This window comes from Manduca sexta, chromosome 24 (genome assembly GCF_014839805.1).
Source record: "Manduca sexta isolate Smith_Timp_Sample1 chromosome 24, JHU_Msex_v1.0, whole genome shotgun sequence".
Lineage (NCBI taxonomy): Eukaryota > Metazoa > Arthropoda > Insecta > Lepidoptera > Sphingidae > Manduca > Manduca sexta.
In genome coordinates, this window is record NC_051138.1 from 11,415,102 (window position 1) to 11,431,541 (window position 16,440).

At 34.5% G+C, this 16,440-nt stretch overlaps 1 protein-coding gene and 1 non-coding gene across 2 annotated transcripts; both read left to right on the forward strand.

The window, feature by feature from the left end:
- Positions 1 to 4,191: 4,191 nt before the first annotated feature.
- Positions 4,192 to 4,264, forward strand: Trnat-ugu. The gene has a single exon. It is a non-coding gene; the product is annotated as a tRNA-Thr (tRNA).
- Positions 4,265 to 8,370: 4,106 nt separating this feature from the next.
- On the forward strand, positions 8,371 to 11,006 carry LOC119190445. Its single transcript, XM_037442407.1, has 2 exons — positions 8,371 to 8,546; positions 9,797 to 11,006. Exon 2 carries the CDS (start codon positions 9,810 to 9,812, stop codon positions 11,004 to 11,006), a length of 1,197 nt encoding a protein of 398 aa, XP_037298304.1. The 5' UTR covers positions 8,371 to 8,546; positions 9,797 to 9,809.
- Positions 11,007 to 16,440: the final 5,434 nt, after the last annotated feature.

Sequence of the window (16,440 nt, forward strand, 5' to 3'; positions counted from 1 at the left end):
TAGATAAGATTATTGTCTTTAAATGTGATAACTTTCGTAGGCTTTGGCCTACACAATACTTTGGGATGATTTTGATAGGGAACACATTCCACAATTTTATAGTACTTCTTCTACTACTTGCCTTTGCAAGCCCACGCTCGAGTTCATAGTTTTATCTTCTTCCACGTGAACATATTTTATGACTAATTCAGGATTTGGATTATTTTCGACCAGTGGCTTTCCTAAACGCATCTCCTACGTGGAATTTAAGCTAGAACAAATTATGTCACAAGTAACCACGCAAAGCGTTGCCCTCTCTGGAATTTCCTGGCCCGTAACCTATATGCGCTCTATTTAACGAAGTCATTCTAAACACTGATGCTTATTTGTAACATTCCACAATAGCTATTCAAGATTACGTTTTCAATTGAACATTTCCGTATATTTTTATGACTATAGATAAATATAATTATTGCTGTACAATGGTTGGTGGCGAAGTTGGAACTTCAGAATCAATACTGTATTGTCTGAACGTCCGATCACGGTTTCAAACAGATCTGTAATTACTGCTGAGACGGAGTTATCTTTTCCGATAGATATTAAGTTGTTTCAATGCTTTTGTCTTGATTTGTTATGAATTGCACAAAATTTGTAATAAGTAGTATGCATTCATGTTTATGTATTCTTATGAGTTACGATATGATTGAGATTATTTAGCCTATTTTTCGAATTATTATTATTGTTTTTCGGCTATATGTAGGATTGTTAACTATAACTATTTTTTATATTAATATATTTTAAAAATATGTACACGATTTTTACACAATATGTGAAATTTTGATAGCGATGCGTTAAATGATCTGCTCGTCAAAGTGAAACTAAATACTGATCGGATAACAAGAGACGATAGCTAAAAAAAGTTTCGTTGCTAACTCCTAAGTACAGTTAGTATTTAGTTCATCAATGTAAAGACAAAGCTTAGCATATTATACAAAACATTTGTTCCATTTGCACCCAATCCAGTATCAACACCTCTTGTTCTACAGTCCCTTTCTCGCTTAATGTAGTCTTTTTGTTTTCCCTACGCTCCAAAGTGGAATCATGGAAGTGGAAATCTAAAACACTCGGTCCACAGCCCAGACCTTGATGGACGCTTATCAAATCTATGTTATCACGTAGACCAAAAATGTTCATTTAAAGGCAAACATGAATCACTGCAAACCGTAGCACTGTGTAAATCGTGGCGGCCGAGTGGTACGTGTACTGCATGCGAGCTTTGAATCGATATCGCACCGCGTCCGGATCCCGTCGAATGTCAATCGTATCGCTCGTAATTATGGCATCGGTGTGAACGACACTAATTGGATTCGTTTTTTGGCATTTTTACCTTTCTTAACAATCCCCGACTAAATCTGAAAGCAAGCATCTATAAAGTCGATCTGAAGGTTGTCATCTACAGGTCATATCTTATTCGAAGAATAAGGTAGATACGTAACTGCAGTATCTATTGATCTTATAACTGACATGATAGGATATGGAGCTGTCTATCGCCATGTCGGTCATAATTGCCTAGCTCGGGCTTTGTTTCTCTTATGGTGTAGGTAATAAAATCATCCGTTATCCATATAAATAAAAATCTATTGCCCCGTGTGTGCAAGATCATCACTTGAGAACGGGTCGGCCGATTTTGGAGAATCATTTTGTTGTGTTCCTATTTATCAGGATAAAGTATAAAAAAAAAAAATTTGGATGATATTTTTGTATGAAAATATTTTTTTTGCAAGGTAAACTCCGAAGCCTCCGAAGTAAGATAACCAATTTTTTTTAATTAATCTCTTGAATACCGGAAAGCAATAGCTAAAAATAAACTAGTATCTAGCTGGAAACGGGCTGTTTGACAGGTTGTTGAGCCGTCGGCTGCCGGCCGCGAGCCGTCCGTTCATTGTCGGCGCAGCTAACGGGACATACAATTTCCGCGTGTCAACTTATTGCGTGGCCAGTTTTACGGCGATATCATATTACCCGGGGCGGCGAATGCTTAAGAATTATTTGGGCTAACCTATAACAAGGTAAAGGTAACGAGTAATTGTGTGTGTCGTATTGAATTAAATATGGTATGGGTCCATGTTATGTGTATTATATATGTCGGAGTGAAACTGTTTACTTGGTTATTTTTTTTACATGACCGGTAAAGTTTCACCGGTCTATATTTATTTTCCAGACAGTTATTCAATTATTGAAACACTTCTTTACTTCAATAACAATTTACTGCATAGCAACACTAGCAGAATACACAATGTGCTCGGTTCGAGCGTCCAAACAAGACTACTGAAGACTACTACTAGAGTCGTACAAGACTCCAACCACACTCAACCAACACTCGTACAAGACTGAGCTCTCGTCGCTCGGCCGGTCCTTATATTGGCAACAATCGACCTCCCTCCTTTTCTAATACTTCCTCGATGTAATAATAGATGGCGACACTATCGCTCCGGAAATTCACCAGTGCTGCGGCGACATATACATATGCTTTGGACAGTGAAGATAGTCGATCGAGACTGCATAGATGATTCTTCTGCTAATGGTACTTCATTCTGCACCAATCAGTCCTTTCTATGCGACCTTAAAATCAAAGCCAGGCTATCTATCATATTATGATTGCACTGTGTACTGGAGTTTTTCGGCCACATAGCCAGAAAGGACGGACATAGCCTCGAACAACTGATAATTACTAGCAAAGTTAAGAGCAAACTTCCAAGAGGTCGCGGTGTTCCCATCACATGGTCGGACCAAATCCGCTCCACGCTTAGCACCAAACTTCATGTTGTGCTCCACGATGCCAACAATAGGTATAGGTTGCGCAACTTAATCAAAACAATAATGTTCCGGGTATCATGACTCTCAGCAATAAAGAAAATTATGCCAGACGGAAAAGGATATACATACCCACGTTAATAACATTATATTCAATCGATACTAAAAATATTCATATCATTGATCACAATGTGTTTTATAAACACAGCCTATTTATTTAATACTAGCTGACCCGGCGAACTTCGTACCGCCTAACAGTCAATGAGTGTCGTGTTACCTTTTAGCTGAACTAATTTAGGCTTTGATGAACGTAATACAATGATACAAAATAATAGAAATATAAAAGTATTTTATTATGATGAATGAAGAACGATGTATCCAGATTTTTTTTACTATCATAGAAAATAAAGTTTTTAACGTAAATTACCTTAAATGTCGGATTATATCCGTGTTCTTCGATAATTTCCGCCCCAAATGAAGTCATTTGGAAACAGACATTGTATTTTTGAGTGTTCGCTAGAAAATGTTGTGATTCTAGTGTTTCGCCATAAAGCAGGGAACATGATGGCTCTGGTGGCGGGACCAATAATGGCAATTTCACTTTACCACTAAGGCAGCACAAACCAGGCGTTTCACCAGCAAACTTCAATGCGCCACAATGCTGGCAAACAACGTCCATTGGACCAATGCAAATTAAACGATGCAAGCTGTAGTCGATGGTGCAATCATATAGAAACGCTGCTCGATTCAAATCAATACTTGAACCATTTCTTCTTGCACTTCGAAGATTATTCCTCTGTTCATCTGAACGATAAGCTCGACGATTTCTCGTTTCTAACCTAGCCGTTTCACGGGCCGCCTCTCTTTGCTCTTGTGTTTGAGAAGCACGAATTAAGGCCCTTCTTTGCTCCATACTAACGCGGCGCTCTTCTCGTGCAATTTCTCGTTCTTCATCAGATAATTGACTCGCGATATTCCGTTGCCTAATTGCATTACGGCTCCGCTGGGAAAGATTAGATCTTCTAGGACGCGGTATTGTTATTAATAGTAATACTGAATATGCACTCGCACAAAACCACATAAAATCACCAAATATAATAACAGTGCCTGAACTTTCGAGACATAGACAATAGCTTATCAAGAAAAATCATAGACAACCTATAAAAAGACATTTACACTTTTGTTAACCTGTAGAATAAATCTTAGGTATTATTCCGAGGTATTTTAGATTTTTCTCGATTTGTCTATACACTTCTATTCGAGATGGTCCCTCTCTCCTCCACACTATTCCTTTCCCTCTCTTACCATTTACAGCTAATATGCGTATGGTGTACTACCGTTTGATGGACGGTGTGACTCGATAATAGATATAGACAAAACGAATGTGAATCTAAAGTAACTCGGATAGCTCAGAAGGAAGAGTAGTTGACTTGTAATCAAAAGGTCCCGGGTTCGAGTCCCGGTCCGAGCTATTTTGGATTTTTCTCGATTTGTCTATACACTTCTATTCGAGATGGTCCCTCTCTCCTCTACCCTATTCCTTTCCCTCTCTTACCATTTACAGCTAATATGTGTACGGTTTTTTTTCTAAAAATATTAATAATTTATAAATAATTTACACAAATTAATGTCTAAAACAAACAAATATAACAGTACCTAAACTTTCGAGACATTTTACACAAAATAAATTTCTGAACGCACACATGAATAGTTGTTACAGTATTTGACAGGATTGGACAACAAATGTTTGACATGTAATAAACAAAAATGAGCATTTATTGAAATGATTAAGTATTATTACACATATCGAGTTTTCATTGTTTTTAAGATGTATTCTGCTATTCGGGGCGGAGACAAATCCAACGAATCAATAACCATGAAAATTGGTTCAGCAGATCTCGAGTTATAAGTGTTGTAACAAACCCGTCTTTGTTTTATATATATAGACATGTATTTTAAATACAAAATACAAAATACCTATTTTTATTTTACATTTGAAATACTTTTTTCGAAAAGTATTTAGTATTTTATTTGAAATACTTTATATAATTATTTTGTATTTGTAAAGTACAAAATAGTTTTGTTACATTTTTAATTCATTTTTCTAATTTCTAAAAATTCAAAATTAGTTTATTTATGAACGCACTGGTCGTGATCCTTAATGTTATCACCATTGTCATCTAAGATGTTTTTATTACATAGATAAATTGTCCGAGCTATTGAGCTCGGACAACTAGCCAGTATTGATTGGCAAGACGAAAGCTAGGTAATTGCCCGACATTCACTTGTCAACCTCCAACCACTGTCGCGGCTAGTCTGCTTACCAACTATTTGTATTTTTAACAAGAACAACATTATGCCAACATTGCGCGTCAAACAAATTTCAGGTCAATAGCGATGACTACATTAGATCTGGGAACACTACAATATTTAAAAGATGAAAACAATACTTTAGAATCCTTGGACAGATATCCAAATGTAAAAAAAACTCTTCCTTAAATAATACCTGCTTACCAAGTTCTGAACCGTTTGAACGACTTGATTATGAGGCCCCATAGATTTAACATGAAAGATAAAATCTTTGAACAAACACTAGTATTAAAAAAACAAGGTATTTTATTTGGAAAACCTATTTTGAAATTACGTATTTTGCATTTTGTATTTAAATACTTTTATTTAAAACTATTTTGTATTTCTATTTTAAATACTAAAGTCACAATGCATTTGTATTTTGTATTTAAATACTTTTACTAAACTTTTTTTCACATCTCTAGCTGTCATGCTCATGGCTTGATTCGCTGCCGCGTCTACTAGAAAAAGTCGATCCTGTTATTTCTTTAACGCAATTCTTATTTTGTACTAGGAATTGAGAATCCCAAAAAGATTTGGTCTTTAGGCAATTCATGAATAACTATACTTATTACGAGAACCCTTTATTCCACCATATTTCTTATTGTCAAAATTAATTATGCTAGTTGATTGAAAGATGTTTGAACAAATGTTACAATAGAATGTAGATATGAACATTTTATACTAAAACAAATTTAGTCACAACATAATATTATGGCCATTACACCTATCCTGTCTTCATTCATCTTTTAGGACAGACTTCTTGCGGGAAACACTACACTACTATATAATCAGTATACGTTGAGAATATCATAGTTGATGACATCATTTTAAGAGTTTTCTGATGTATCTCCGAAGTCATGAGGTAACAACCAAAAAAAATACAGTCGAATTGAGAACCTCCTCCTTTTTTGGATTCGGTTAAAATTGAGTCTTAGCAAGTTTAATAAATAGGTATTATACTAGTGTACTTATATTTTATAACTAGTGTACTAGTCCAAAAATAATAATCAGTGTTTCTCAGTAACAAGTTAACAGCATCTGTGAGAGGAATCAGTGTCTGTACAAAACATGAGCTTCAACTCCAATCGTTAGTAAAATTCGCAAACCATAAAAATGTATGATAGTTTCAACAACAAATATCTAATTATTTCTTGCCAAATTGTCTTCGTCATACCATCGTTTACAAATATCCCTTCACTTTTTTTAAGAGAACTTTGTTAATACCTTACAGAGTAGTGAGTACATATGTATATTTGCGAGAAGATATTTCCACAACAGATGATACGACAGAAAGAATATTTGCAATATTTTTTATACATGTCCCTAATCATAGGAATGTCGATTCCCAAAATCTTTAATATGTTATCTGGTGGTAGATATATTCAGACATTAAGAGAAAGTCGGCTTACTAAGTATAACCGCAAAAAACTAAAACTAACCGAATAACTAAAAAAAAAAAACTCGATGCAACTTTACAGTAATAAGTTCGGTATACACAGAACTAAAAATGATAAACAGAATAGAGTTCAATATAGCACAGCAAGTTTGATACCCGTAAAATAAATCGTTTCTGTACATAAAGTTTACTCGTTTCTTCGTTAGTGCACGCTTTTGCGGTTAGAACAACTTCAGGCCAAACTATTCGAGTTCATTGTTTAGCTAATGTATTTTGCACACTGGGGTCAATCGATTTTGTTTATATAGATTTATTCGGTTGGTATTGTGACTTTTGAAGAGTTTTTAAATCTTTTTTTTTTACTTTGGTTTCAGTCCAGTCTAGTCATTGAAACCTACAGGCTGAACTAAACCCTAATATCACCGCGTATCAGATAGGCTCTGTACACGGGCCAACGGCTTCAACCTATCAGAACATGAACTCGATAAGTTAACAGAGTAGCTCACACTTTAAAGGTATGAAGTCATCAAATTAGAATGTATAACCGTTCGTGCGTTTATCGTCCGTTTGTAATTTATAAGACTATTTAAAATAACAATAGTTTTTATTTATTTTGTTTATATAAGTATGATAAAATAAATAGAAACATACCACTAATTTTATCCTGGAAGGGTAGGCACAGGGGCAACCAGAGTGCCCTAGTTACATCACATGTGTTCTGTCACATGATAAGGACTTGTTTATCGCTACAATGCAAAACTCAATATTACTGCCCTACCTGGGATTCGAAACAGGAATCTCAGCATGGTGATGGTACCGTGCATGTAATAAGTCTACTATCACTGGAGCAGTCAAACAAATCTATTTTTATTAAATCATTGCAACATAAACAAATTGTTAACTTTAAATAAATATTATTAAAAAGTCTCTATCGTCTATTGTATTCCACTGGCACCAATACGCGTGATATGGTTGAATATTTACAAAGTCAGTCCGGAGTAATAGTAGTGTTTTTAATTTTTAAACGATTAGTTGATAATTTATTTAGTTTGTTATTTCGCACCTCAAGAACTTTCTTTCAGAGGTTACGATGGGTCAATAGATAAAAGTACGTATTATGGCATAGGCCACCGAGACAACTTACATAATATTATTGCGTGCGCGACACGACCACCACTCTCCGAGAGGAGCAGAGTGATATTCGATACCTATTTTATTTTAACCGACTTCAAAAAAAGCAGGAGATTATCAATTCGACGTGATTTTTTTTGTATGTTTGTTACCTCATATCTCGCTCATTTATGAACCGATTTATAAAATTATTACTAGAATAATTATGTCGTTCAAGAAAACGAAAACGCGAATTTAGCTTTCTTGTGACGTTTTTAGTTATGTGTTTGAGTTTGTTTGATTGTACTTCTTACATACTTATACATACAGTATAACACCTTTTCCCTTTTTTAGTGGTAGGCAGAGGTGCTTCCGTTTGCGTTAGGTTTGCTTGTGTCTACTTCTTACACATATATATATATATATATATATATATATATATATATATATATATATATATATAGCATCACACCTTTTCCCCTTTTCAGGGGTACTCAGAGGTATAACTCCTCAGCGCGATTGTCGTAGGTATTGTGAGCGAAACACAACTACGCCGTCGAGACAGTCTATTTTTTACTAACACAAAAAATCAAAAAATAAAAATATTTTTAACAAAAAATTTAACCGCCTTCAAAAACCACTCAAAACCAAAAAAATATTTCACATAACAGGTATATATTGGATACCAATTTTGGAGTCGGTGCTGTAGTGTATGGATATTTATAATTATTTCCGTCTGTCGTCTCGAACTATACACAACGCAAAACCGCGGGTAGATAGAACATTGTCTTGTTGAGTGGCGCGGAGTGAAGACGTTGTGCGTAGCAAACGAGCCGATAAATTATAATATAATACGATATAATAGTGGCCATTACATGTGGCGACGAGGAAAATTGTAAGTTTACTTGAATTTACAAAAAAAAAAAAAACTTATTACTTTTACACGGGAATTATAGTCCAGTAAAATAGAACTGTGTGATTAGTTAAAGGTTTAATTTTCATACTAGTGATATTAACAATAACAAAACCTATATCCTATTGATTCAATCATACTTTACAGTGAAGAAGTAAATATGGGCGTAGACATAAACAACAATGAATAGATAACAGTTTTAACAATACTTTAATGATTTATTTTGTTTTGTTTTTCCCACTTTGTACAGGTAAATATAAATTAGTATGTGTGCAAATGATATTGCGTGAATGTGAAATAAGCATAGAAATGAAATAGGTACAATGTCATACTTTTATCTTATATTATTAGAGGAATTAACTTATTCTTAAAAGTAAATGTACATTATAGTTACACGTGCAATAAATGCCGTAGCCTATAGTCGCATACATTTATCAATTAAATTAAGTTTTACTTTGACTTTTATAACCTAAATGAATATGGTTAGTAAAATTATCTTTTTATTAAATTGAATTCTAAATTAAAATGAGTTTCAAGTCACCTGATATTAATTATTGTTAAATAAATTCTTTATCAACATCATAATTGGTATTCAACTAGGGACAAAGGAAGAAGAAAAAAAAAAGTGAGAATCAAAAGTTATTACAAGATTACAAGGTCCGACAATTCAGTTTTGAAATTAAATTGCATTGGATAGTAGCATTAAATTGCGTGGATATGAGCATTAAATTGCGTTAGATGTGAGCATTTAATTGCGTTGGATGTGAGCATTAAATTGCGTTGGATATGAGCATTAGATTGTATTAGATGTGAGCATTAAATTGCGTGGATATGAGCATTAAATTGCGTTAGATGTGAGCATTTAATTGCGTTGGATGTGAGCATTAAATTGCGTTGGATATGAGCATTAGATTGTATTAGATGTGAGCATTAAATTGCGTTGGATATGAGCATTAAATTGCGTTGGCTGTGTGCATTTAATTGCGTTGGATATGAGCATTAAATTGCGTTGGATGTGTGCATTAAATTGCGAGAAAATTATGAAATATTGGCATTCGATTGCGAGTAATGTATAGAATATTTGCATTAAATTGCAAGAATTATCATTCTCATTAGTTCTAAATCACAAAAAAAAAAAATAAAAAAAAAAACTAAAGGTTGTATAATAGTATGTATGTGTTAAATGTAGTGAGATATGAAAACATACACGGCTTGGCTTACATTGTTGACAGGTAGCACCATAATATGGCACAATACACTCTAGATAAATTTGAGTGCGAAGGGGAGGTAGGCTCAGTTGCTATTCGATGGGAACGTTGGAAAAGGAGTTTAGATATATATTTAGAGGCGGCTGGTATTGACACCGATGCCAAGAAAAGAGCTTGTTTGTTACATTTTGGTGGACCCGAATTACAAGAAATATTTTATAATATACCGGGTGCCAATGCACCCATAGACGATAACAATAAAGATCAAATCTTTGGAATAGCGATAAGTAAATTGGACGAATACTTCGCGCCAAAACAAAGTAAAATATATGAAAGACATGTGTTTAGACTCCTTAAACAGGGACCTGGCGAAAAATTCGAAAAATATCTTATAAGACTGAGACAACAAGCAACTAAATGTCAATATACGGCTAAAGATGAAAACATTATCGATCAGATCACAGAAAAATGTCTATCAGATGATTTACGTAAAAAGATTTTGAAAATGGGGGACAACGTTACCCTAGATATGATAATATCAGAAGCAAATGCGCTAGAAGTCATTGAACGGCAATTAGGTCATTTTGAAAACAAGACACAAGATTTCCAAACAGTTAATAAATTGACATCAGAACCAAATAAAAACCAGTATTCAGAAAGGAAACCATGCGGAAGATGTGGGAGTCTCAAACATTTTGCTCGCGATGTAACTTGTCCAGCTAAGGGAAAGACTTGTTTAAAGTGTGGAATACTGGGTCATTTCCAAAATCAATGCAGGACAAGACAAGGCCAGAAGAGAAAGGAGTTTGACAAAGGAAAAGGTGTGAAAAGATTTAGGCAAGTGAATAGTTTAGAAGAAACTCTAAGTATGGAAGAACAACAAACAGATTACATTTTTAATTTAGACAGTGAGGCAACTGTCAATTGCAAAATAGGTGGTGTAGACACAACAATGTTAATAGACTCAGGCTGTAACTATAACTTAATAACAGACAAGACATGGAAGAAGTTAAAAGAAAACAATATTGTAGTGAGGGCACAGAATAATAAATCTAACAAAAGCTTTGTGGCATATGGATGTACTACACCTTTGAAACTATTAGGTTCATTTCAAGCAAAAATAAACTTGTCTAACAAAAAAAAATGCCACTTTCTATGTTGTCGAAAGCGGAACACGAAATTTACTAGGGCGAATTACTGCAACTTCCCTAGGGGTACTCAAAATCAATGTTAATGAGGTCGAAAGCACCGCGTTTCCTAAGTTTAAAGACGTGTTAATTGAAATACCTGTAGATGACTCAGTGAAACCAATTTGTCAACCATATAGGAGAGTTCCTATACCCCTAGAAGAAAAAGTAGAATTGAAGATAAAAGAACTTCTTAAAAAAGATATAATTGAAGAAGTCCATGGGCCTTCAAGTTGGGTTTCACCAATAGTCCCTATATTAAAAGAAGATGGAAGTCTTCAGTTATGCGTCGATATGCGAAGAGCAAATGCAGCTATAAAACGTGAGAATCATCCATTACCTACAATGGACCAATTACTGCCAAAGATCAGAAATGCAAAATTGTTTAGCAAATTAGACATAAAGGATGCCTTTCACCACATTGAACTCCACCCAGATTCAAGATTTATAACGACTTTTATTACAAACTAGCTTCCGCCCGCAGCTTCGCCCACGTGGATTTCGGACTTCAAAAATGGAGGAGGTGCTCAATTTGTCGGGATGTTTTTTTAATGTATGGTGGTATGCAGGTAGTCCGAATGTCCGGTCAGGGTCTGATGATGGGATCCTGGTGAAATCGAAGGAACTCCTCTAATATTATTGGCGCCTAGCTGCTAGGCCGGTCGCGAACGTTCGAGAATGTTCGTTTTACAAAGCTACTCGCTAGGTGATTCGCTAGCCTCTAGGTTCCCAAGCAAGCCGCCTGCCTGTGCGTTTGTGACCTTATATATATACAAAAATAATCCTTATAGCATGATTCAGTATTCACGCATGATGGCTTATTATTAGCGTATTTCATGTATAACATTGGTGTTTCTATACCGATTTCTATGATTCTTTTTTATGAAATATTTAATTAATAATGTTAACTTTTTTAATTAGGGATGACTGAGAGTGTTATAAACGTAAGAGTAGACAAATATAATGAGAAAGCTTCGAACTGCTAAGCTATCGGGAGTTACACGTGTTATTGTGAGTCAACCATAAAAGATAGACATATGATGTCGTGGGATATTTTTTACATAATTTTAAGGGGAAGATTTCCGTCATACATGATTTCTGTGTAGCTATAACCATTAAGGTTGCATACGCGGCGGAAGCTTAAAAAATGGAATAACTTCTCCCGTTTTCCCAACATTTTCCTTCACTGCTCTGCTCCTATTAATTGTAGCGTGATGAAAAGTATACTATAACCAGCACAGGAGTATGACAAATAATTGTACCAAGTTTCGTTAAAATCCGTCGAGTAGTTTTTGTTTCTATAACGGTTATACAGACAGACAGACAGACAGACAGACAAAAATTTTACTAATTGCATTTTTGGCATCAGTATCGATCCCTAATCACCCCCTGATAGTTATTTTGGAAATATATTTCATGTACAGAATTGACCTCTCTACAGATTTATTATAAGTATAGATAAGGGTCTGTTTCGATATAAGAGAATGATGTTTGGTATAACATGTGCTCCAGAAATATTTCAAAAGACATTAGAAAGAATTCTATTAGGATGTGAAGGAGTAATAAATTTTATTGATGACATTCTTATATATGGAAAAGGCTTAAAAGAGCATGATAATAGACTAAATAAAGTTTTACAGGTATTAGAGCAATATAATGTGGTTTTGAGACCAGAAAAATGCGTATATAGAATCATGAAAGTTCAATTCCTAGGACATGAACTATCCAGAGAGGGGATTAGACCTCTGGAGAAATATATTTCTGCAATTAAAGATTTTAGAGCACTAACGACCATATCCGAATTACAAAGTTTCATGGGATTAATAAATTATGTTGGAAAATGGATTCCACATTTAGCAACTATTACAGAACCATTAAAGCTGTTACTTCGAAACAAATTGGGTAGAAACGCTAATATAACGGTCAATTGGAACACAAGCCAACAATCTGCTTTTGATACCTTAAAAACTTCATTGATGAATATATCTACTTTAGGTTATTACAATCCGCACGATAAAACGATAGTAATCGCAGACGCTAGTCCAGTTGGACTGGGAGCTGTTCTGGTTCAGACTGATAGTAATGGACCACGAATAATAGCGTTTGGCAATAAGACACTCAGTGAGTGTGAACGCCGTTATTGCCAAACTGAAAAGGAGGCATTAGCGTTGGTTTGGGCAGTTGAACATTTCAATATGTTCCTTTTTGGAAAAGAGTTTGATTTGATCACTGATCACAAACCACTAGAAACTATATTTGGCCCAAAATCCAAACCTTGTGCACGTATTGAAAGATGGGTTTTGAGACTACAATGCTACAAATTCAATGTTAAATATAGTCCAGGCAAAACAAATATAGCAGACCCTTTATCAAGACTTTGTTCGTTAGTGCCACATCACTATGAAAGTAAAGATTATATTCAAAACGTTATTGAACATGTCCTACCAACGGCTATCTCCTTACAAGAAATTATTGAACATTCACAACAAGACCCTGACATACAAAAAGTCAGAGATGGTCTTTACAATAGCCGTTGGTGTGAAACAATCAAAACGTACAAAATTTTTGAAAATGAATTGAGCTTTTATGATAATATTTTGCTACGAGGAACTAGAATAGTAGTGCCATTAAAACTACGAGAACGGGTATTAAATGCAGCACATGAAGGTCACCCAGGTATCGTAGCAATGAAATCCAGATTGCGCACCAAAGTTTGGTGGCCAAAATGTGACAAAGACGCAGTAAATGTGTGTAAAGCATGCAAAAGCTGTATATTGGTTTCTATGCCTAATCCACCACATCCTTTAAAAAGACGAGAACTACCCACCGAACCTTGGGTTGATATAGCTATTGACTTGATGGGTCCTTTACCTAATGGCACTCATATCCTAGTAGTCATTGACTATTTTTCTCGCTATAAGGAAATCAAAATTTGTAACTCCATAACAAGTGCAGTAATAATAGAAGTATTAAAAGACATATTTTCACGTCTAGGTAATCCAGACTCTTTAACAGCTGACAATGGCAAAAAATTTACAAGCGGAGAATTTAAACGATTTTGCAATGATAGAAATATCAAAATATTTAACACTATACCCTACTGGCCTCAACAAAATGGAGAAGTAGAAAGGCAAAACAGGGATATCCTAAAGCGATTAAAAATTAGTCAAGCTGAGAAAATGGACTGTAAAGAGGCGCTATATGACTATTTAACAATGTACAATAGTACACCTCACACTGTCACAGGAAAGACACCTGCAGAATTGTTTTTTAAGAGACAATTTCGTGACAAATTACCGATGATACAGGATTTGACATACAACTCGGGTGATGCAGAGATGAGAGACAGAGATAAAGAACAAAAAGAAAAAGGCAAGGAATATGCAGACAAAAGAAGACGGGCCGCGAGTTGCGAACTAGAAGTGGGGGATACGGTATATATAAAAAATATGAATAGAGCGAACAAATTAAGCTTAAATTACGACCCCACATCGTACTCGGTAGAGGCAAAGCAAGGTGGAGACATACAACTCAGGAATGATGAAACAGGGCAAAAAGTTAGGCGAAACGTGGTACATTTAAAGAAGGCAAACGGGGAATGGCAAGTGATAAGAGAAAAAGACCAGGAAATAACCAAAGATCAAATAAGTGACATGAGTGAGCAATCTAAGCAATAATTAAATATTTGTATAATCCTGAAAAGAAAATTTAATTAATTAAAATTAAGCATTTGTAACAATTAATTTGTATTAACGTGAAACCATATGAGCAGTTAATAAACACTATTACTAAAACTTTATAATGTGGTTTTATATTGAATATCTTCTTAAAAGAAGAATAAGGGAGGGAGGGATGTCGTCTCGAACTATACACAACGCAAAACCGCGGGTAGATAGAACATTGTCTTGTTGAGTGGCGCGGAGTGAAGACGTTGTGCGTAGCAAACGAGCCGATAAATTATAATATAATACGATATAATAGTGGCCATTACAGGTGCCTAATTAAAATTGCAAAATGAACGCAATATAATTCTATCGTAATCTATGGAAGAAGCCACAAAACATAAATGGAGCAACAAAATAATAATGCAATATGAAATACCGTATGAAATAAAAGTGTACACTGAAATAAATATAATAAATTAAAGAAGTAAGTAGTTTGCTTTAATAAAAGCTTTACTAGCAAAAAAGAAATGAAATATACCAAAACCTAACATTATCACCTGCTCAGACTGCTCAGTATCCAATTATGTTATAAATAGAATTTATTTCAGCCTATAAAGTTACTTCAATAAGGTAGCGTGACTGGAAACTATAAAATATACAGAGTGGCGTAAAAAGGCTAAATTAATCGAGAATCTACGCGAGACCTCATTGAATGTCGAGTGGAGAGCTTAATATAGTTATTTTTGCAGCCTAGGCTGATTTTATTATGTATTTTCATGAGATTTGTGAGTTAAGTCGCTTAAAGTTAAAAAAAAACTACTTCTAACTTGTTCTGTGAATTTTATTTAGTTAATGTTCGTATCAATTTATTCTTGCTAATAACATCATATTTTTTAAGATGTTGGAACGTTATGTAAATAAATTTTGCCCTAATGAAACAAAATTTATCACTTAAATTTCTAAGAAACCAACAATACACAATATATAGAAAGAGTTTTAATTGTTTCATATCCGAAGTGCCATGGAATACGTCAATTCATTGTTCAAACAACGAATATTTTCATTCTAACTGCAAACGGGTGAGTGACAAACCTGTAGATTTATACCAATAGAACAGTACAATCAACGCAGGTGCATACCCCGCAAACAAAATGGCGTAAACAACAATTCAATTACGTTAACACAATTTACGTTTCGTATTGTTATCTCTATGTTGGGACACTTGTTTACTCAAATACCTCCCAGATACGATTATGCTGCTTATCGAAGGCTACAAATTGAATTAGGGACGAGCTGGCTGGGTCGTGCCTCTAGGCCTAATGCTCGGATTACCACCATAAATCAACCCCTCACTTCTAACTTTGAAAGCCGAAATCCTTTCAGTTTAAAGTTATCGGGAATTCATTAACCCTTTATCTGTTTCGGCTAATTGTTTTGATGATTTTGCTTTTTTTAATATTATTTATGAAGGATTTTATGATTTCAGGTCAATGTTTATAAAGCTTTAGGATAAACGATGGAAATAGGTATTTTATATATTTCGGATGGAAGCCACATTTTATTATGACTGATATTATTTTTATTGTTTTAGTGATTGTAACATTCTTATTGATCATTACTATCTTTGTAATATTTTAAGGTCCAATTTAGGTCCTGCCGCCAGTAGTGATGGCAATTAATGCTATTTTAAATTAGTTTCATTAGCATGCTAAATAATCATGCTAATGCTAATTGCTAATATGACGTATGAATTAAATTAAAATTATATTTCGCAAATTTAAATTCACAACGAAGAATTATCCATTCGCGCGCAATT

What these genes read in the sequence shown, in the direction of transcription:
- LOC119190445 (XM_037442407.1), top strand. Translation starts at nt 9,810, where the DNA reads ATGGCACAATACACTCTAGATAAATTTGAGTGCGAAGGGGAGGTAGGC.